Source organism: Lycium ferocissimum, chromosome 11 (genome assembly GCF_029784015.1).
Source record: "Lycium ferocissimum isolate CSIRO_LF1 chromosome 11, AGI_CSIRO_Lferr_CH_V1, whole genome shotgun sequence".
Lineage (NCBI taxonomy): Eukaryota > Viridiplantae > Streptophyta > Magnoliopsida > Solanales > Solanaceae > Lycium > Lycium ferocissimum.
In genome coordinates, this window is record NC_081352.1 from 45,036,253 (window position 1) to 45,059,738 (window position 23,486).

General features: G+C 29.5%; 2 protein-coding genes across 2 annotated transcripts; one reads left to right on the forward strand and one right to left on the reverse strand.

Annotated features, from left to right (window-relative positions):
- Positions 1-640: 640 nt before the first annotated feature.
- On the reverse strand, positions 641-2,580 carry LOC132036508 (peroxidase 3-like). The gene is made up of 4 exons (XM_059426863.1): positions 2,258-2,580; positions 1,802-1,999; positions 1,319-1,481; positions 641-1,235 (listed from the first exon to the last, which is right to left on the reverse strand). The coding sequence occupies exons 1-4, from the start codon at positions 2,462-2,464 to the stop codon at positions 817-819; spliced, it is 987 nt and encodes a 328-aa protein (XP_059282846.1). The 5' UTR covers positions 2,465-2,580; the 3' UTR covers positions 641-816.
- Positions 2,581-19,992: 17,412 nt separating this feature from the next.
- Positions 19,993-20,761, forward strand: LOC132038395 (uncharacterized). Its single transcript, XM_059429070.1, has one exon. The coding sequence runs from the start codon at positions 20,006-20,008 to the stop codon at positions 20,759-20,761; it is 756 nt and encodes a 251-aa protein (XP_059285053.1). The 5' UTR covers positions 19,993-20,005.
- The last annotated feature ends 2,725 nt before the right edge of the window (positions 20,762-23,486 follow it).

A 23,486-nucleotide genomic window follows, 5' to 3' on the forward strand; every position in this document is an offset into this window, starting at 1 on the left:
AGGTTCTTCCTATGCTCAGGGCTTAAATATCATACAGTAATTGTTTGTTGTTATTGTCATTTATTTTACGTTTTAGAATTAGTGGCGAAGTCAGACATAATGGTAATAATAGTATCACATAACATTTGAAACTCTGATCTAAAGCAACTTTTGAACCCCTTTGCCAATTCACAAGAGTTTTTTCTTATACTAAGGAAATTCAACAACTTATATATCACAAAAAAATCATTTTTTTTTTAGTTGCACTTTATAATAGAATTGAGCTCATTTTTGTTGTTTTGGTTTTATTACACAGGCGACGAAATGATTTTTTTTTCCCAGGCTATTTTGTGTTTCAAATGACAGTTTTTAAGATTATGACAGTTTTTCAGCTGGATTTTAGGAGTCTATTTCCGAAGAAAAAAAACTTAAAAGATTTTGAAATTTCATAAGTTAAAAGCTATTGCTTACACGCTTGTTGTACATGTTTGCAAGTGTTGCCATCTCTCTCTTCTAATATTTTAGCTGTCGTTTTCATATTTACAAGCATCTTGAAAATATTCCTACGCAACCCACAGGAGTTCTTATTTAATTTCCTTTATTTTTAATGTTTACAATTTAAAGGTTATGAAAGCAAATGTTATAAAGACAAAACCCCAACTAGGAACTGCTCTTGGCATAACTTTTATTGCTACAACACCAGCAAACTGCAAAATTATAATATAGTAAATGTAGAAGTACATAATACATATTGCACCAAACTAATCACTCAGAGGACACATACAAATACAATCACAAAATAATTGAAATTCCGAAATAATAAAGAAAACAGAACATTTAGCTATTCACAAATGCACATTGCTTCCTGATTTCACCAGCACTGCCTGTCTTAACTTCAACTTTCCCCATTTTCTCCATGGCCTTACCAAATTCGGCGAAGAATTCTTTGAGCGATCCATCGACAAGTTGTTCAATAAATGATTTTGTTGTAGAGCGTTTTGTCAAGGCTGCATCAGATTGGAATAGGCCTCTCCTTTTGAGCAAAAGCTTGTAGTAGCTAAGATCAAACGTCCTGAAACTTCCTGGATCCATCTCAACTATAGTGGTATTGTCATTGATTGATTTGCATTTTCTTGACTTGAGATTATCCGCGTATTCGCTGTCTAGAGATGGATCTTGTGTGCCAACAACCCCGGTGAAATTGTACAGACGCTCCGTAAATGAGGAGCAATGAGACACTCCAATTGTGTGGCCACCTAAAAGAAAATAGTCTTTAGTACCTTAACCTGATAGAGTAAGAATATTAGACACTGTAAGTGCACAGAACTTAAACTCATACCAGACAACAGGACCAAGTCCTTCAGATCAAGACCTTTCTTCGCGAAAGACTGTTGTAGTCTTGTGAAGTTACTAGTTGGAGCTGGGATATCAGCATTGGCCTCTGAGACATTTGATATTGTTCCATCTCTTCTACCAGTTGGCACATTCCAAAAAGGACCTCCCTATTATGCCATTGACAACAAGAATAAGAAGTTAAAGAGATATAGGAAATGGTTCAAGAAGTTAGTATCCTATTCTGGCATTTAAGATTGTCGCTTAGTGGTCAATGAAGTTGGTAGGATTTCAGATTCAAATCCTACAAAAACACTACATAATTTATTTTCATCTGTCCAAGCCTTGGTGGACATAGTTATCTAGTACTAGCGCTAGTGGAGATAGCAGGTTATAATTTTAAAAAAAGTTAGTACTATTTTGTTTGTTTACATTCCATACTTGAAAAAAGTTAGCACTCCTATTTTGTTTGTTTACATTCTGTACTTACTGTAGCTACAACTGCATCTCTAGCAACCAAGGCAATAATATCAGCGCAAGAGACAACACCGGGGCATTCCTTTTCAACTAATCTCTTCACAGCATCAATGAAGGAGAAGCCTCTCAATGTCAGATTAGGATTAGCTTGTTTTTCAGTCTGATTTCCTGTACTCGAAGTGAAATTAAGAAGCACAGATCCATCACAACCCTGCAAAGACCAGAATTAAAGATCAACTGAAGCAAAACATAAATCAACTGAAGCAAAACATAATCAGAAAACAGCAAACTCAGTAAGAACATAAAGAAACTCTGTATTTGAAACAGGGCAATAATCATAATCCCTCACTTCTGATTGGTAGAATGCTGGAAGTTAAGATTTACTAATTATATAAAGGAACATTCTTTTTTGAACACATTAAAAAGGAAGGTAACACACATGAATTGAAACCGAAGAAACAATACTTACCCTGACAAAACAATCATGGAAATGCATTCTAAGTATTTGTGCTGCAGTATTTGGAGCCTTTGGAACTTTCTGCTGGACATAGTCTTTAATAATTTTTTCTGCTTTTGGACAACTCTTGGCATAGAAATTAAGCTGCAATTGGGCATGTCCAGAGCCAATGATTATACATAAAACCAAAATACTCATCAAATTGCCAAATGAAGCCATTTGTAATTACTTTGTCTCAAAGAAACTTTTTTCTTTTCTTTGATGTGTTTCTGTACTAGACACATATAAAGTCTAATAGCATCAAAGCAAATTTATAGGGACCATGTGGGCTTGCTTATCAAGCTAATAACTAGCATGTGATTATTTTAGTAAAATCAGAACTCTTTATAACAATAGAATATTGTTTAGTTACGGACTCTTTCTCACTGGACTCATTCCGTGATATTTAGGTATTGTACTATTCCCGGTTGACTGAACTTTTTTTTTTTGACACATAAATAATTCCCTGTTCTTCTTACTTTAAAGTTTAGCCAGCAGTGAGACACTTTAAAATTAACCAAAAATTTATTTATATGTTACTACTTTATCTTTTTTATTCATCTTGGTTACCTGCTCCTACATAGATATGGATGTTTATGAGGGAGCATGCATGCCAGGTACGAATAATTTCAATATTTAAAACTTGAATACCTGCTACCATAGCAATCTTGACAGCTCATGTATTGGATTTTGGCATATCCCTTTGTTAAACCAAAATTAAAACTGTTGGAGCTGATTTGCGACTTGTTTTATTTCGAATGTATTCAGTTTGCATAAGGTATTTGGTATAACGTCACAATGTAACATAGCGAAACAGTCTGTCGGCCGTATAGGAATCGTGATTTTCTTCAAGAAATTTAAAATATAAGAGCCTAAAACATGAAAAGTACTTAAGGAATTCGCCAATTCACCATCTAAAAATAATTTTGACTTCAGGGAAGAAGATTTGAATGAACCCCTTGTGCGCATAGCTCGCAATGCTTGTCAGAAGTTAAAACTTCGTTAGGAATTAACAAAATTTATATGTAATTAAAACTTTGAAAGTGCTTCAATTTTTTCCCTTTCTTTACAAAAACACCCAATGTTGCCACGGTGAGTCACAATCTTAAGTAATAGCCTTTGATTAGACCTTGTATTTATATTAAAGAATTCATTAAATACATACATATATTTACTTGCGAACTCAATAATTAAAACGAGCTAAGTCTTTGAATGTTATCTTTATGTTCAAGAAAGTTAAATTTGTTCTTTGTATATTTGAGAAGCCAAGACCGTCAATTTTGCCTCAACTGTCCTTTAAAGCTTAAGGTCAAGATTGCTGCTACTTTAACTTTGCAGGTAAATCAGACATAAGTTTGATCCTCAATTTTAGTTGTGAACATGGTCCGTCCAAGGTATGCATAAAATTAAACTTAATTCGGCATATATATATATATATATATATATATATATATATATATATATGAAATTTCTGCTTTGCTTGGTTGGTACTGTCTTAAATATGTATCTGCGTGTCCGTTAATGAGTACATCTATAGAAAAAAATTCCTAACACCCTTGGCTTGAAAGCAAAAAATTGAACTCGGCCTCATTCATTACGTAAGTACCACCAAGCAATTATTATTCGGAGAAAGACCAGCAATAATTTGATGAAATGACTCTTGGATAGAAAAAGGGTCAAAAATCGCTATTTCTTGCTGGATTTATTTGGAAGTCAACACTTAAACTTGTTCATGCAGGGGCTATAATAAGGCGCACATATGTTTTAAAATCAAAACATCTAAATTTGAATACAATATGAATATAAAATTTTGCAGTTTAATTTGAATAATAAATTCTTTTTTGTTTTTTCAACATCTGAATGTGGATAATTTTTCTTTAGTAAGAACTGCATAAAAATATATAGATAATTCAAATAAATTACTAAGTAATAAATATATTATTCACTGAAAATGAGAGAAAATACTAATTTACATTATGTTACATAAAATGTTTATTTTATCACACTCTAAAATTAAAGCTAGTGTAGTGGTGATGGTTGATCGGCAATGATAATAGATTATTCACAAATTAAAATATGAGAGAAAATATTAATTTACATTATGTGACAAATTTGTTGCTTTCATAACTCACACTCTAAAGTTAAAAAGCGGTTATTGGCGGTAATGATACAAATACACTTGATATGATAAAATGTTAAAGATTTAGGCGCGTTTGTCCATAGATACCAAAAAAAAAAAATCACTTTTTTTTTGGATATTTTTGGAGTTGGAGTTGTGTTTGGCCATAGTTTTTGAAATTGTAGTTTTTGGTGAAATGTAGTTGTAAAAAGGTGAAATTTTTTGAAAAACAAGTTTTTTGAGTTTTTGGTATTCGGAATACGAACTTGTATTCGAAATTTTTTCGTAAGAAACGCCGATTCGGAAAAAAGTGAAAAAAATTCCGAAATAAAGTAAATAATTCTTATGGCCAAACAGGGGCTTAGATTCAGACCTTCATTAAATGTAAATAAATAGACCTTAACTATGCAATAAGCAATTCCATTGTCCTTTTTTCTTTTTTTATGAGAAAAGGGAAGTAATTTCATAAATTAGGAAACTGAGAATTGGTTATTACACCAAAGTTGGACTGATCACGGAGTGTCGGTTCCAATAAAGTCTTTATTTTGAAATTACATAAAGCAAAAGGAAAAGTGTTTCCAAATGTGGGGTTATCTCCAGTCAAACCAAGTACTCCAATAGAAATTTCTTCCATATTGCAAGCTTGTCTGTATCCTTCATTTAATTTTCCTTAATTTAGTTTTATTCCATTAATTTGGAAAAAAATATCTATCAATGATGGTCCTGTACTAAAAAAAAAAAAATGATGGTCCTGTGGGAAAAATGAACGAAGCTTAATAATACTTCAATTTGCTTCCAAGATCAGAAATCACAACTATAAAAGGACATTCTTTTGAAATAAGAAGTGGTAGTATAAATGAATGACAAGTTGTGTGTTTCTTTTTCATTTTTTATTTAACTTTCCTGCGAGCTAGTAGTAATTAATACTACCTATTAGGATTCTTTTGATTAATTAAATCTTAGATCAATAATCTACATTTGGCTTTATCTTTGCATCTTCATGCTATAGGTCTATTCTCCGGGGCATATAAGAGCGTGCATGGCTAGAGATCCCTAATTTTATGATGATTAAAAGTTAAAACAAAGAATAAAAGTGCTAAGAACTATTTCACTTTGTCTTTTCTCCCAGTTGTCTCAGTCCTTTTGCCAACTGTTGTTGCATTTTATTTCCAGGCTGTGTCTGATTAGTTTCTTTATGAGGGAACTATCACATTGAACGTGTATACTTTTTCATTCTTTTTTAGTTTTGTCCCTCTAATTTTAATTATTACTAGATCGTTACTTTTTCGAAGTTAAGGAAAATTTTCTATATTGTGTTTTTTATTTTCCTTTTTCTATAAAAAAGTACCCCAAATTAATCTTCTTTGATGAATACCTGCAGCCTCATGACTTGCAAGGGTTGTTTTTGGTTTATTAGTTTCAGGTATGGTTATTTTCTATTGTACTCATATTAACAATACAAAGTGAAGACCAAAAAAAAAAAAAAAAAACTACAAAATGAAATGCTATGTTATCACTATTCACTAGTATCATAAGATCTCAACAAATTAAAAATTACTCTCTCCTTCACTTTTCAGGATATATACGTAATTATTTCTTTTGATTTGGCACGGTTATGAAGAGTACCAGATTATACTGGCATTTCAGAAGCATTTGTCGACAAGTAACCTGGGGCCTATATTTTGACTTTAATGTCATATCAATAACGGGATAAAGGATAGAATTATGGGCAAAAAACATATATGTACATGATAAGAGGGTATATTTACAGAACATGACGATATTTTTCAGATAACAAAATATATCAATAGACTTGTTACAAAATCTATACGAATTAGGTAAATTAAAAAGAAGCAAATGAAACACATTAAATAAGGTAAGGAAATTGTTTTACTTATTTTATCCACGTTTCTCTATATTCAAAATTTAGAGATATAGTTCCTCGATTTTCTCAACAACTTTTGCTTCCTATTTCATCCACTTTTCTCTCACCATTCAAAATTAAGAGATATTATTCTAATTTTCTCAACTTTTACTCAAAAACTCCATTATAATCGGTAATTTTTATGTAAAAGTTCATACACCAAAAAACATATATGTATAATTTTCGTATGCAATATGAATAACTGTATAGATTCTTATAATTTTTATATATGAAATATGTATAAAAATTGTATGTGTATTTTGATTATTATAAAGTACATATAAATTGTATAAAATCTAATCAAAGTATGTATAAATTTTGAGAAAAATATGTATAATAAACTTGTAATTGATACAAACCAGATTCCATACAAAGTTCATACACCAGAAAATAAATATATATTAATTGTTGTATGCAATATGTATAAATTCGTTATAATTTCTACGTATGAAATATGTATAAAAGTTGTATGTATATTGTGATTATGATAAAGTATATATAAATTGTATAAAAATCGATCAAAGTATGTATAGATTATGAGAAAGTATATATGTTTTCAACATTTTTTAAAACTACAATTTATATAATTTATACAGATTTTCAAAACACACAATGATTATATATATCTCAAAACGATGCAAATCAATTTTTATATACAATTAATACACAAGTTAGTAATAAAAAATATTTTGTAATATTGGTTTGAAAATTTATACTAGGAGAGAAGATGGATTTTAGGTATGAAAATGGTGTCTATCATAGAGGGAGAGAGAGAGAAATATTTTTAAAAAGAAGAAGAAGTTGAATGGTAACTATCCTAGAATTAAGTCCACAATTAAAATCAGATTTCTTCTTTAAAAAAAGCCTAAAATCGTGGGTATCCCATTAAGCCTAAATCTGGTATACTTTGTAATTTTGTTGGTATGTTTTGTAAATAAGGAAAAGTATTCTTATATTTTGTAATATAGAGTCTTAAATAGGTATTGTTAGGTTGCAAAAAAATAAATGTGAAGCCCAAGCGTTCCGAATTGTTAAGCGACTAGATGCTATGTCCCGTGAGATACACGGGCCCAATTGTTTTCTCTTTTGGCTCTATTTTAATTTTTCGAAAATCTTATTGCTGTCTCGATTACTTTGTAATAGTTTGAACAAAATGCGGCGATTGAAATAATATTTTATGAGAAAATGTATAAAATTATTTCAATAGGTAATAATATAATAAACATATGAATTTAAATTTATATAAATTGTACATGTCAATTTTTCAAAAAAAGTTACATTCTTCTTTTCCAAGTATAGTCAATAAATAAACAAATAAAACAATGTTTCTTAAAGAGATTATAGAATTGTCATAAATAAAAATGTGGCTACACTATATCTTTTTATAATAAAAATGAACATTTGAATTGTAAAGTTACCAAAGAGACAATGTTTATAGTTAAATTATTAAAATTTTATATTAAAAAGCTAAATTGAATTAGATTAACTCAATAATTTAAGATTGAAATTTATATATTTGAAAACTATATGAAAAGTATTATAAGTTGTAACTTTTCTTATATCACTTTGGTAGAAAATTACATTTTAAAATATTGATTAAATTCATTCTGTTTGAATAAATTAGGATAAAGGAAGTACTTGATTTTAAATACTCAGGGGTCGTTTGGTACGAATGATAAACATAAATATTTCTGGGATAAGAATTTAGTAATTCCTTATCCGTTGTTTGGTTAGTAATCATGGGATAAGTTATCCCAGGAGTAAAAATAGTGTTGGGATAACTTATACCGCACGGGGTGGAATAAGTTATCCCGGATAAAAGAAACCTCTTCTTTTTAGAAATTATCCAATGTATATATACTTTTAATTAACATTGTCTAAAAATAATAAAAAATAACTCCAGAATAACTAATCTTAGCATAACTTATCCCAGCGTAATTTTTTTTGAACCAAACAACCTCTCATAATAAAGAGTGAGGAGTAGTCTATTGTCAAACAAGTTGCACCACTAACAAAGTCTTCTTTTTTTTTTGAAAAATTATTTTTATTACATAGGGGGTAGGAGAAGGGGATTACAATGTGGGAATTCAAACCCTCACCAACAATGTAAAAGTTCAGGTAGCTAACCAACTGAGCACTAGATCTATATTAAAGAATGTGGCCAGCGGGATTCGAACCAGCGGTTGATACTTTGATTGAAATTTCATTATATATAACCCATAACTCCATAGTTGTCCAGAAATCAAAATCGTATTTTTTAAGGTCCAAAAATGAAAGCAGAATCAGTCTGATGGATATTAGATATTTGTGGGAGATAAACTTTATGATGGAGCAACTTGTGAAATTCTAACAGTGTACATTTGCAGCTTATTGAAGAGAGAACTATTTACCATGGTTAAGTGGTTGGTTTCACAAAACGAAATCTGGACCATTAATCTTTTAATGAGACGCGTGTAAAAAAAAATTTAATACCCCTCTGCAGGAAATGGACAGATCCCCTACTGGAGGAGAGCCTCATCCGTACAGGCTCGATCAATAAAAATTGTGTGAGGCTCCACAGTCCACCCTTTGCTAATAAAGTAATCAATATCCATTAATGCATGTAAAGGAGGAGGGACGAAATTGTCAGCCAAAATTGAGGGATGGGGCCCAGCTATTGAAAAGCTTGCTATGAAAAAAGTAAATAATTTATAATGGTAAAGGCTCAGTCAATAAAAGTTATGTTAGCCTTCAGCCTTTGCTTGATAAGTAGAATTCTGAGTACTTACATTTGCTTAACCACATCTTTCTCTCTTTTTTATTCACTTTATCATTTTACCCACTATCTTTATACAACTTAAAAAGAGAAAAAAGTACCGGGTGAAAAAAATTTAGTTTTATAATTTTCTCTTCTAAATTAAGCTATACAATTTCATAGTAACAAATATTTAGTTTCCAATAGTAAATTAATTGTTATTTTATCTTCTAGTTCTCACCTGCTCCTACAAAAAAAAAGGAAGCATTTTTTTTCAAAGTTTTTAAGAATATGCAAAACGTATACGTGTATGACGTTGACTTAAATTGTATTCTAAAAATCAAATTTATTAATTACATTTCTGAAATGCAATTTATAAATCATATATCTAAAAATCACTTTGTAAAGCACCAACAAAAATCAATAAAATACTAAAAGTCTTTATGTCAGAATATCCCCTGCTTCAAAATAAGTGTCCACTTAACCTTTTTATTTTAGTTCAAAATAAGTATCTACTTACATAATCAAGAAAGAATTAACATTATTTTTTCAGTTTCCCCCCTATTTACTCAAGGCAATAAATAGGTAAGAATCTTATTAAAAAATGATAGTTTAGTTAAAATACCTATTTTTTCTAGAAACTAATATTTTTTAAGAGGTGTGAAAGGCTAAGTGGACATTTATTTTGAATCAGAGGTATTACATTATTTCAAAGCTAATAATAAACCAGCATAAATCTGCAAAAAAAATAATGGATAAAGATAGAAATAGATCTTTTTTATTTCTCTTGATCTACTAAAATGTACGAAACTGACAATTGACCAATTACCAATACATAATTGTGTGAATTTTGTAAATGGCATACAACATATAAGGAAAAGTTAATGCATTTCTGAAATATTGATTGACCATTTATTACATTATTTTGGAATAGTCACTTTGTTAACTGCTTAAATTATTCAATAATCGCTTTTAATAAATTATATTTTTCATGTGGCAGCTTAGTGCTCCAGGCGCCTTTTTTAATTTTAGAAATGAGATCTATAAATATATTTTATATAATCTGAGTGAAGCTAAATATCTATCTTTCAACATTTTATTACCTCAATTAACTTAAACAAATGTATAGTATATCACATGCATTTTAATATACATTTTGCATATTTAGAATTCTGATAACAGTTGTGCATTAGTGAAGTCAAATGTTCCATACTTTGGTGAAAAAAATAGAAACGATATATTTTTATATTAACTAGTATTTTTCAGAGAGAGAGAGAGAAGGCTTTACATTTTATGAGAAAGAGAGAGATGGGAGAACAAAAGATAATTGGAAAGAATAAAAGAGAGAGAAAGGGGTGGGTAAGCAAAATTACTGGTGGGACCCAGAATTCCACTTGTCAAGCAAAGGGTGGAACCTCACACAATTTTTGTTGGTTGAGCCTCTACCATCATAAATTTTTTGTGCTTGACACTACAAAATAAATAGTGGCTGGTGTTTTAGTCCAATAGAGAAAAAGTGCATTTGTAAAACACTCAGGTACAATATATTTAAGGCGGCGAAGTCGCTGAATGCCAAAAATACCCTTTGATCAAATGACCAATTACCCTCTGCAGGCATGTTGTTGAAGACCTGCTTCCTAGAAGACTCTTATATAGAGTAGTAAAGTAATGTTTTCTTTTTAAATTTGCATCATATCTATTTTAGTATTTCTCAAACCATCCGCCATCCATTTTTTTATTTCTTGCAAAACAATAAAATTACTATTTTTTACAATTTCTCAGGAGGGCAAAATAGGAAATATAAAATAATATATAACTAAATTTATTACTATTTTCTTAAATTCTCACTTTCAATGCCACCAATGCAATCCGCCAATTCATGCACTCTTTTCGACCCCGAAATAATAGGGACTTTTAACTGATTATCCAATTGGAGCAAAAAAATTATCCACCTCTACCCATTAATAAAGTTTGATCATTAAGTAATGGGGAAGTTTCATAAATAAAATATTTCGTAATCTACATTATTAACTAAATTACACAATCTACAATATATACTCTATATTTAGGGTATATTTATGATTTTATATCATAAATAAAAAAAATGTTGCTATGAATAAAAGGCTAATAATAAGGAGTTTCCTATATTAGTGATAACCAAACTAAACATATAGCATAACACATTAATTACTTTTCTAAACATCCCAATATACTCAACTAGCATTTTAATCCATAAATTAGTATACTACGGATTATATGATATATATTATACAATTCCTTGAACAAGTATATATATTCTTGTACTTATGTATTACGTATATTTCACTATTATATACTATATATAATATTACTTTTTATGTATATTAACTAATATATCCTATATATAAAATAATTTCTTATGTATAGTAAACAAAAAGTATTGTATATATATATATATATATATATATATATATATATATATATATATACCACATACATTATTGTATATACTAGTTTAGTGTACGCGCGTTGCACGTGTGTATCGTGTCAAACAATAAACATATACATAGATTATTGGAAAACAAAAATTGACGTAGTTAATTAGATCACGACATGATAATAATTAGAAAATCATGAAGCAACAAATATATAATTTTCAAGACTAAATTCATTTATAACAACAATATAAATGAAGAAAATAAACATCATAACTCTAAACATACACGCAAATATATAATAATGGTATCAACATAAAAAGTGTAAGGTCAATATGCATAACAAAAAATAAAACGACGACATACACCTTCAACCTAAAATCCTAGCCAAGACTATTTCATATAACTTTAAAAACAAAAAACAAATTTGTCCAACCTTCCATGAATTGGGTTTTCTACGAAAGAAACATCATCATCCACCTCACAGTTGGCTCTGCACCAATCTGATTTAGTTTCACCTGCCCCTACATAAAATTGCAAACAAAAACACGCAATCAATTTATCATGGTACACAACTACACACGTTCAATTTGAGTTGGAAAGTAATTCGGATCCCGAAGGCGGATTTTCTTTCGTAAAAAAATAAGGCAGTATTCTTTTGACAAAAATTAAGGCATTTTACCAAAAGTAACGGCAAATTTTTATTGGAGTTTTTATTTTAACATGAAATTTTAAATAGAAATCAATTGCTATATTAGCTTGGCATGTATATGCTTGTGGTGATGGTTACGAAAATTCAACGTGGATAAAATTTTAATTCCATTCTACGTACTTTCAACATTAAAGTACTATTTTATGTCTCCAAAAAAATTATTGTCCCGGTGTTTTCTTGCATATCTTTTTCTTAAATTCTAAAATAATAAGGTTTAGTAGGAATTTTTATATTATTCCAAATTATTAAGCATTAATGGAGGTTCTAAGGGGAAATACTTTTTGAAAAAAAACTCTAAAATAATAAGCATTAGTAGGAGTTCTAGAATTCTTCTATAATTTACCTTTTTTTTTATTAAGCATTAATGGAAGCTATAAGGGGAAAGATCTTAACATGCAGCAATCAAGTTAATAAAATTACCTACAAATATGCAACAATCGAATAGGATCGAACTTATTTTCCTTTGTATGGCACGGAAAATAGACCTCTTGAAGAGAAAAACTCCTCGAACAATTATGAGTACTCTGTGCATAATTAAATACTTAATAATTTAAGGAAAATAGTAAATGTGAATTTTGTCTACTTTAGTGTACGTGCAAATGTATCGCGTCAAACAATAAATATATACATAAATTATTGGAAAACAAAAATTGACGTTAAAATAAATGCAATATCTATTTAAATGATAAATAATTATTATTATGTTGATGCAAATTTTGGAACAACTTACTTTTTTAGCTTCTGAAAAATAATTTATTTTCTCCTAAAATCTTTGATCCAATACCTCACTTTTTTAAAATAAGTACTTTTTGGTTAAAAATAAACATTTTTGACCTCCCAAAAGCTTGGCCAAACAGGCTATTAGAGTGGTTTGAACTCACTTATCATCTTACCTATAACATAAAAAAGTTGGGACAACAAAAAATGATATTTTACGTGTTAATATAATATAACAAAAGAAAAATATCTATAATTGAAAATCTTGTCAAAACAATTTAGAATCTAAAACATGCCAATATGTTGTTCATTCAGGCACAAAGTGCATTAGACAAAGAAGAAGAAAGTCACCATGTTAAATGAGTACTTCTGACTTTTTCATCCTCAAATCTACAGAATGATTTGGGAAAAATAACAGTTCGTAAACATACAACAAATAACATGATTTGTTCTTTGCATCGGAAAGTCACGATGAAATTAACTTCTTTTGTCTATTTCGTCAATTAAACAAAATTACGAAACTTCATGTTCAATTTCAATATAAAGCTCCAATTTACTTTAATTATTACAAGTCAAAGACCGAAGAAGAATTACCTCTAAAAACAGCGGTTTTGAAGTCCTAAGTATTAGAAATATAATTAAATATCTATTCCTAAATAAATATAAAGAAAATAATTAAACTATAATTCTATTTTGATATATTTAATTATCTCAAACTCTATTCGTCTATATATCTATTAGAATCAGAAAGTTCTACGATTCAACCCCATCTTAATAACTCAAAAGTACACGGCTTTGTTCGTTTGTGATACCGAAAGATATTAACCATTGAGGAGTACCTTCTCAGTCCTCATCTGAAAAATCAATTGTACTCCATATATTATAAATGAGAAACCACATCATAAGTAAAAAAATCTCAAAACTTTGAATGATTAAAGGCATATCTAACCCTTTAGCTTGCTAGTAAAAGCAAGGAGGGCATAAGCAAGAAATTTAACGATGCAGAGTTTTATAATTAAAGTCTTGCAATGAATAAAGCAAAAATAAAAAGGTAAACCTAAATCAAATCAAAACAAACTATAAAATAAATCGGACAAACATAAATTTCTCTGGATACGCTTATATAGCCGGCTTCTTCTTCAGGTCTCCAAATTTACTTAGAATACGCTTATACAGGACTTCTTCAAGTCTCCAAATTTGGAATGAAATGAAAGGGAATAAGGACTTTCTTTAATAAAACTAAGCATAATTATTTTACTTTTCCAAAAAATATATATTATTAGTGTTTATGAAAGTGGTAAATGACAATTTTGTCTATTAGGAGTATTTTAATGCAGGGCAAAAAGTTTAATCAACATTTCTAAGGTCCTTCGTACTTGAATTGTCATCAAACCATCAAGCTAAGGTATGTGACTCAACCCACTTCCCACCATCTATTTTTTTTTATCTTCATATTTTAGTAATATTAATCTCCATGTCCTTTTTTCTTGATATCGTGTGTTGTTAAACAAATATGACACTTTCTTTATTTGTGAAATTCCAAATTATAGAGATAATCTGTTTTGTATTACGCACTTTGCGCGTGACCAAAGTGGGTATCTCATTTGACAACAAAAACTACAGGAAAAAAATTAGACTTAGCTATGAACTTCGTCGTTAATTCATCGCTAAATTGCTCGTAGCTAATAATTTTTTTGATAATTTATCACTAATCCATCGGTAAATAGGATTAGCAGTGAACTATATTGTTTAACTTCCATCACTAATTCATGCTTATTTAGTAGTGAAATAACTTAATATATAAAAGAATATTGATAGCTTTCATTTATTAGAATAAACGTAACAAAAAAATGATAACAATTCATTCGGAGTATATTTTATTTTCTATTATTCATCCTAATTATTTTAAATTTGCATTTTACCAATTTGACATTTAACAGTCTACTATAATCTTTCGCTTCATTTCTATTTTTTTTCCACCACTGATATTTTTCTTATTTAACAAATTTATAAACTAAAGAGTTTTCTCAATTTGAAAAATCAATTCACTGTTGTGAGACAAAAAAGAATAAAATTGAATTCTTTTGCTAATTAGTTAATTCAAAATTTAAATTACTTGTTTGAAACATCAAAGGAATTGATTTATGTTTTATCTCTTTATTTTATGTATTCTACTTCCTAAAACTTTCTAAACGATAATATTATTTAGCAACGTTTTTGTTTCACTTCTTGAGAGTTAACCTCTTTTTTTTCATGGTCTTTTTTAGTGCTCCCTTTTCATTGATCATCAAGTCGTGTCATGAAAAAAGATTTATTATAGATGTGTTTTTCAACTCAACTAGAATATTTATTAATTTCTGCTTGATTATATTTAAAAATAGAGGGATTCATAATTAGATAGACTTACAACTCGTTGATATATTTATTTACATTAAGTTTGATATCTTAGTCTAAAAATGATTTAATTTATTCTAACAAAATTAAAATAAAGAGATAAAAAGTTGGAAATAGGATTCTGCTAACCATTTCTAACATAATAAATTCAAAAAGGAAGAGAGACCAAACAAACGTTTCACATCTATTCAAAGTTCAAACTACAATTAAACAACTATCGATTATGTTTTTATTTTTTTATTGTTCCCTTGAATGGTAAAATAAAAGGATATATTTATGTGAGTATCGATTTTGCAATGACGGATACAAAGGCACGGTGTGGTGATATCTATTTTAAAGAACAAGTAACACGATTAATTGAATTGTAGTTAACAACAATAAGTAAAGGATTTATAATTATAATCTTCCCTTCGTTTTTAAAAAATAGCGAAAATAGTTTAGTTACAATTTAAATTGAGAATTATTGGTGAAAGAAGTTACCTTTCATAATTTGAAGTAATTAATATATTGCCTTTCATCAAATTGCGTTGCATTATACGCAATTTACCAAAAACACAAATCTATATATAAAGTGCACCATAAATTTTTTTAGTGAAGAATAGTATTACCTTTTTCAGAAACATGAAGAAAAAAATTAGATCGTGGAAGTGGGTTAAAGCCACATACCTTAGTTGATGGCTTGATGATGATGATTCAAGAGAATTCACCTTGAGCGATTGATATAAAAAAACATCAAATCTGTCACAACTAATTATAAATTTAATGATCATAATCGATCTCTTTGAATAACTGAAACTTAACAATTTCATCTCACCAATTAGTATGAAAAAAATTCTTCAATAATGAAAATGAACAAAATACAACTCTTTCCAGAAAGATTAAAGTATGAAAATAGAAAATAGATTTTTAAAATAGGTTGAAGTCACATACTTTGACGGCTTAATGTTTCATACTAATGTAGTAGTATAGGAACTATTCCGATTTCGGTGAAGTTACAAATTAGAAGAACTTGAGAAATTTTGATTGAATCGATTCTACATTGAAGAAAGAATCGAATATTCATTGATCAAATCATTCACTTCATAGTCTGATGATCTTTTGAAGAACTGATTAATCAGACGAGAATAAAGATAGAGTCCCGTTCTACATGTCAATACTAGCAACAATGAAATTTGATTAATTTATCTAAAAAGCATCAAACCTGTCACAATTAATATGTTCTTATTTGAGCAAAAAAGTTCCAACCTCACTTATGGAACCTCAACATAAAAACTGAAATCAAGCAATAAAACCGTAGTTCTACTCTGCCAAAAAAAAAAAAAAAAAAAAACTAATATAGTTTTGCGTGTACATGTTCACCCTAAAAAATAATTTTCTTATTGGCACTCCCAATTTGATTTTCAAGTTAATATCAAACCGTGAAATAAGAAATTACACATAAAGCACCATGAGACATGAGTTATAGGAATTAGAAACACAATGCAAATATTAAGAATGATATACACCGAATCAAATATCAAGATATACCAACAGATAGCATAGAACTTAGAAAATCGCACAAATCGCAGTAAAATCAAAGAATACATAATCAAATTTATAAAACTATAGCGTTTAATATTAAGTCGAGAATCAAATCAGTTTAAAGTATCTTTCGAGGCAGTTGATAACTTGATAAGCAATAGAGTTGTGGATGTTGTGGCTAAGCTCAAATTTACGTTCATTATTAACATCTTTTATAGATGTGATTTTATAACCTAGTAGAATTTTATTTGGGTTTAACAGTAAAAAATTTCGTTAGTCTCAAATAAGGAAAAGTGACTTGGAATGTATTATGGTTCTAAACTTTAGGAATTTAGCCACCTAAAATATCTAGGATGTGGTGTTCAAATAAGGAAGAATTTGTGTTCAAATAAAATTAGTAGTTGATTTTAGAAAATAATTAAATAACTGATGGCAAAAGTTCCAGAGAAGAAGAAAGGAAAATAGTTTATGGGTTTAAGGTAAGGTTTAACCGTTTAGGGAAGGAGTAAAGGACGTAGGTTTAGTTTTTTTTAAGTTACAACAATTTTATTTTGCCAAATCAAAAAGAACTCATATGGCTTATTTTGGACGAATCCTCCTACAGTTTTACTTTGCCAATAATGACAGTTCTTTAATTTTTTAGAAAATATATATTATGGCAGTTATTATTTTGCCAAAAATAACGGTGCGTTTTTTACTTTTCAAAAAATAAAATAGTGAAATACTATAAAGATAATTAAATAATAACTTAAGGAAATAGTAAATGACAATTTTGTCTATTGTAGAGTCTTTTAATGAAGGGCAAAAAGTTCAATCAATATTTCGAAGGCCCTTCGTGCTTTTAATATAGTATAAATTAGGCATATATTGTTTATTATATTAAATATAAATTTAATTGAGTTAATTTTCCTATTTCATGGAAGAGAGAAAAAAATTGAATAATTAATATGTGATGGCAGAAAGGAGGCCAAGTTTTATGGGATGGGGGGTCAATTATTAATTAAGATCCTATTTTAGTGATAATCTATAAGTAATTATATTATTCTTTCTATATATTGTATATTTTATATGTTATTGTAGAACACAATTGGTTGGCACATAGAGTAATATATTCATATATTAGGTATATTGTAGTATTATATATTATATACACAAATAATATTATTATATTATATACTATATATAATATACAAACTTAAATCCACTAATTTCTACTATTACATTCACAAATATTTTGTCATCATCTTTTCTGTTAAATATATCAATTTGAATATAGCATATACTTTTTAAGGTATATTTTCATGTACATTTCTTATACCATATTTCCATATAACCTATCTTTTCATGTACTTTTCTTAATATTAATATATTCAAATAATTTCTTTTAGTCACAAAAAATAATTGAATCATCAACAAGTGAAATTAAAAAAAAAGAAAAAAAAAAAAAGAAGAAGAATAAAAAGGAGGAAACGAAAGAAAAAAAATCGGGTATCTGTTCGTCGGGGTATGTAACTACATAAATGTATACCCCTATGGTATAAAACAGTCAAAATAGTTGATTACTATTGTATACTATAAGGCATATAACTTGTGAGTTGTTTTAGCTGGATATTTTTATTTTATTTTTAAAATAGGCATAAATTGTAATATTTTTAAAATGGATATTTTCGGATAATTTTTTTTTATTGCATAGACATCTTTGTTCCAGACCCCACTTGTGGAAAGTATATTGCTGCTGCTGCTGCATAGGCATTTCTGTAAATATCTCTTTTTTATGAGGTGTCCTAGTCAGTGACACACACAAAATATATAAAGGACTAGTCAATTGGGTTAATTTTTTTCAGGCAAAGTAGGTAAAAAGACCAAATCGTTTCGATAACCTTCCAACATCAAAATCTTGATATGCTAACCCCTTTTGGCTGTTAGCGGATAGCCTCTGCTTAAATTAGTCATGTTTTCAATTTGCTGAAATATTTCTCAACTTTTTTATTTTACTTGTTCCCCTTTATTCTTTTCCCCAGTAAACTGAATCCCCCAAAGTTTCATTCAATCCTTTGCAAGAGTTTTGAGGCTTTTCTTCACTTCTAATTAAGTGGGACTTGAAAGGAAGAAATTGTACAAATAACCCTTCAAATGCGCTGGTCTTTAATTTTGGCCCATCAAATAGGTTGGCTTTTAAATTTTGCCTTTCAAATTAAACTAATGTCTAGTGTCCATAAGTTCTTTAAAAGCAACCGGGAATAACTTATGAATATTATGATGTGAAGATATCAACTCATGCCTGAAAAAAAATTGTCCGTTATGAAGGCCAAAAGTTAAAAAGTTAAAGACCAACATAAAATAGGGACAGAAGCGCCAATGACCCACTTGAAGTTGAAAGTCCATTCAATCAACTGCGTCCATTTGTTTGATTAAGGGGGACGAGAAACGGATCGTGACATTTAGTGTTCTAATTTCCTTGGCCAAAATGAACAGATACCCGATTTTGACATCATCATTTAAGTCATATTAGCAGTGCGTAAAAAAATGTCAGTCCACCTATTTCGGAAGAAAGTTTCAAATAGCTGAATTTCATGCACATATGGCTAAGTTTAGCCATTTCTACCTGAAGATGTCTGAACTTCAATCATGTGTATCTTCAGACATTTTTATCTGAAATTGTTCCGAAATGATAGATATGCAAGAATTTAAAAATTGGATACAAATCAAATAGCAGTGTCCAAATAAGATACGCGTGAATTTCTTATAATTTTCTTCCATTATTTACCATAATATGTGATGTCTCATTTTCTGCCTCACCGGCCCAACCAATTAATGACAAATCACCTTTGGATATTTCTCTAAATAGTGGTCAAAACCATCTTCTAACATGACTTGTTGCAATTTGACAAGTCAGGAATTATGTAAGGGTGCATTCACCTACCGTGTAGGTAAATTTTGCATGTGTGTGTTGATGCATGCTTTCATCTCAATAACTAATACATTATTCAATGCAAATAATAATTATCATTCTTCCTACGTGATATTTCATTTTATATATCATCCAATTTCTTCACGAATCACTGACATGCACTTTCATTATTTCATAGTTTGAATTCTCTGTTTTTTTTTCCCCACTTATCTTTTTCTAGTCCAATTACTTCACACTTAACAATCAGCTTTGGTATAATGAACATCACCATTGTTATGGATGGTTATGAATTTTCCATGGAAGTAAGACCTCAAGAGTCAATTCTCGAAACAAAACAAAAAATACAAAACCTCCTAGGAGTACCAGTGGCTTCACAAACTCTCTCAATATTAGGGTTCGACTTATTGGATGGACTCGACATGCAAGATTATTCAATAATTACTCAAGGTACAAAAATCCAACTAACCATCCAAAATAATACTACTATTGGAGAAACATCCTTACAGCAAAATATTTCTTCAAAATTCCAAATTATTGTCAAAATGTCATCAAGAAAATTAAACATAGATATCGACAGTACCGAAACTGTCCGAAGCCTAAAAGAAAAAATTCACATAATTGATGGAGCCCCGATAAGGAGAATGTCTCTTTGCTTCTCTGGAAATGAATTAAACGATGAATATCGGAGTTTAATCGAGTATGGGGTTCAGGAATTTTCAGAAATTATTGTGTTTTTAAAGACTATGTCACGTATGGTTACTGATCCGCCTTCAAGAGGACTAAGCCTAGTAGTGCAAACTTCGTCTAGTTTACTTAATTCAGCAAAAATTCCAGTTGAAATGAGTGACTTGGGAACTGTTAATGATTTGAGACAACTATTACTGGATCGAAAAATTCTGCCTATGGATGAATATATTTTCATTCACAAACAAAGGATTATGAGGGATGGTTGTAGTCTTCGTTGGCATGGTGTTGAAAATGGGGATTTCGTTTATGTTTTTAAGGGGTCTGTTAGTAGGGAAGGATGTTGAGACAACACCTATTATATTATAGGTAAAACTATGTTATCTACTAGTACTATTTTTATGTCTCATTTTTCTATTTATGTAGCAGTAGATATATTTAGCGTATTATAGAGGTATGCTCTTACATCCGCTAGCAATTTGTGAGTTGTTACATACTCATTCCGTCTTAATTTATCTGATACATATAGTTTGACGACTGAGCACAAAATTAAAGGAAGAAAATCTTGAATCTGCCTATATGGCCGGATACAAAAGTTTTGAATATGTGATTATAAAATTTTCTCATTAAGAGAAAAATGATGAGTTCAAGTTAATTTTGTTTCCAAATTAAAAAATGGGCAACTTACAGGAATAACTATCTTTTAAGGGTTGTTAACAATTAGTAGCTTCCTTTTATTAATTTACAATTCGTAGCTAGTTTATGGCAAATTCGTTGTATTTGAGTCTATTCGAATACACTGTTAAGTTGTATCCAACCTTATCGAATGTCACGTGCATTTGACTGTATTTGAATACATTCAACCTTAATTTCTCTGAGTACATTCAACCTTAATTTCTCTGAATACATGTCTATTCAAAATAATTGTATTCCAGTACATTTAAATACACGACAGAGCTGTGTATTTTATTGTATTTATATATTGGTGTATCCTTTTGTTTTGGTTGTATTTAGTTCTATATAGATCATTCAAACAACACATACAGTCAAATACATCTAGTTTGCCCGAAAATACAATCAGCCAAATACATTAAACTTATACTTACACTAAAAAAATGACGAAATACACTCAAATACACAGAGATCTACAAAAAGGAGAAGCTATGGATTCCGATCAAATCTTCGGTCAAATATAAAAAAATACACTCAAAAAATGATGAATACACTCATAACTGATATACACGAAGGAGAAGAAGCCATGGATTCCGGTCTGACGAGGCCAATGTGTATAGATTTTTCTGCTCATACTTTGTCAAATTATAGTAAAGTTTAAGATATCGTCCCACAGAGATTGGAACCACCTATGCTACAGATTTGTATTATCTTTATTACTATTTGAGAGAATCAAATTGATGAAAGATGAGTTTTTGAAATTAAAATTACTTAAATTAAAAACAAATCGCTTCCGGAAAAGTTATATATAAAAAGAGTTGAGAACTGCTGAATTCACTTGATATATTTTTACAATAAAATCTCAGTTTCTACATGCGTTTCTCTAAGGAATAATTGCTTATTGCTAATAAAATTATATTTTCACACTAAGCAATAAATAATTAATTAACACTCCGTGAGGTTATGTCAATTAATTGCTTTAAAACTAGTGATGATTAAACTAAAATATTTTCTTGCTTGAATTGTGCTATAGGAGTAAAGACCTCCTGCGATTATCCTTTAAATCAATAAAGTTATTTGAGTCAATCCCTCCGTGAGAATTAGAACTGAAAGAAATAAAATAAAGACCATTTAAATCAATAAACTTATTTGAGTCAATCCCTCCGTGAGAATTAGGGCTGGAAGAAATAAGATAAATATTTGGAATAATAATACTAAAAATTACTCTCACTTTGCTATTTTACTCATTGGTTATTATATATTAATGTTGCTCCACAAGAATTACAAAATTAATATAAGAATAACTTAGAGATAAAATATGTAGATGTGATAATAATGAATTGAAATTATCATTCCAGCACAGTTTGAAATATAAATAAAAAGTTTCAAGCCAAGAACATATAAAAACTGAGATAGTATTATGAATATATCAAGCTTCCTCAACTATCCCAACAGAAAGAAATTACTCCATTATGGAGTAAGAAAAACTAAAAAAAAATAGAAAATGTTATCCTACAAAGACAAAAAGAAGAGAAATGGACCAAGACTAATTCTTGTATCTTGCTCGATGGTCTCTACAATTGAGAACAACTTCCTCCTATTTATAGGAATATAAACTTGGCCTCCAAGTTCTTAAAAGAAAAATTAAAACAAATCAAAATTTGTTAGCCACATAAATGATTTCTTGGAAGCCAAAGAATTACATAGGCACAAGTCTAATTGAGATAGACCCACAAATATTGAAGATGATTTGTGTAACGGTTTTGGTAAGACAACATGTTATGACTTCATAACCGTTTTGCTTGTTGGTAACGGTTTTGGCATGACAACATGTTATGAATTCTTGGTTTTGTTGTAGAATGTCTTCCGTATTCTTTCAATGACACTATTGCTCCTTTTTTCCCGCTTTGTTGTGTTTTTCGTGATATCTTACTTGACCCTATATTAATTCTGTTATAGCCCGTATTTCATACGTTCAGATATTGCGAGATAGTGGTGAGAAGTTAGGTATGGTGATTTAAACCTCCCCGAAATATCATAATACACTGTGAGGTCAGTTGGACATTCGAGGACGAATGTTCCAAAGGGGGGGAGGATGTTATAGCCCGTATTTCATACGTTCGGATATTGCGAGATAGTGGTGAGAAGTTAGGGACAAGACTGGGTTCCAAAATTATTTTAATGTACGAGTTGGTTTTGAATATTATTTATGACTATTATTAGTATGGAAATATTGTGAAAGGTTAAGGGTAAGAGAGAAATTCGCAAAATGGGTCGTGGAAATAATGTGGAAGGCTAGGGGTAAAATGGTAATATTAAGAAAAGTTGAGGGGCAAAACGGGAATTTACGAAGAGTTCATAAGAGTTCCAAAAGGGCCATATTGGCCATGTGAAGAAATG

Bases quoted from the DNA above. Each gene is read 5' to 3' on its own strand.
- LOC132036508 (XM_059426863.1), bottom strand. From the start codon at position 2,464: ATGGCTTCATTTGGCAATTTGATGAGTATTTTGGTTTTATGTATAATC. The intron at 2,000-2,257 runs GTAAGTATTGTT...TGGTCTTTGCAG, and splicing joins TCCATGATTGTTTTGTCAGG to GGTTGTGATGGATCTGTGCT. The intron at 1,236-1,318 runs GTATGAGTTTAA...ATTTTCTTTTAG, and splicing joins GGACTTGGTCCTGTTGTCTG to GTGGCCACACAATTGGAGTG.
- LOC132038395 (XM_059429070.1), top strand. From the start codon at position 20,006: ATGGATGGTTATGAATTTTCCATGGAAGTAAGACCTCAAGAGTCAATT.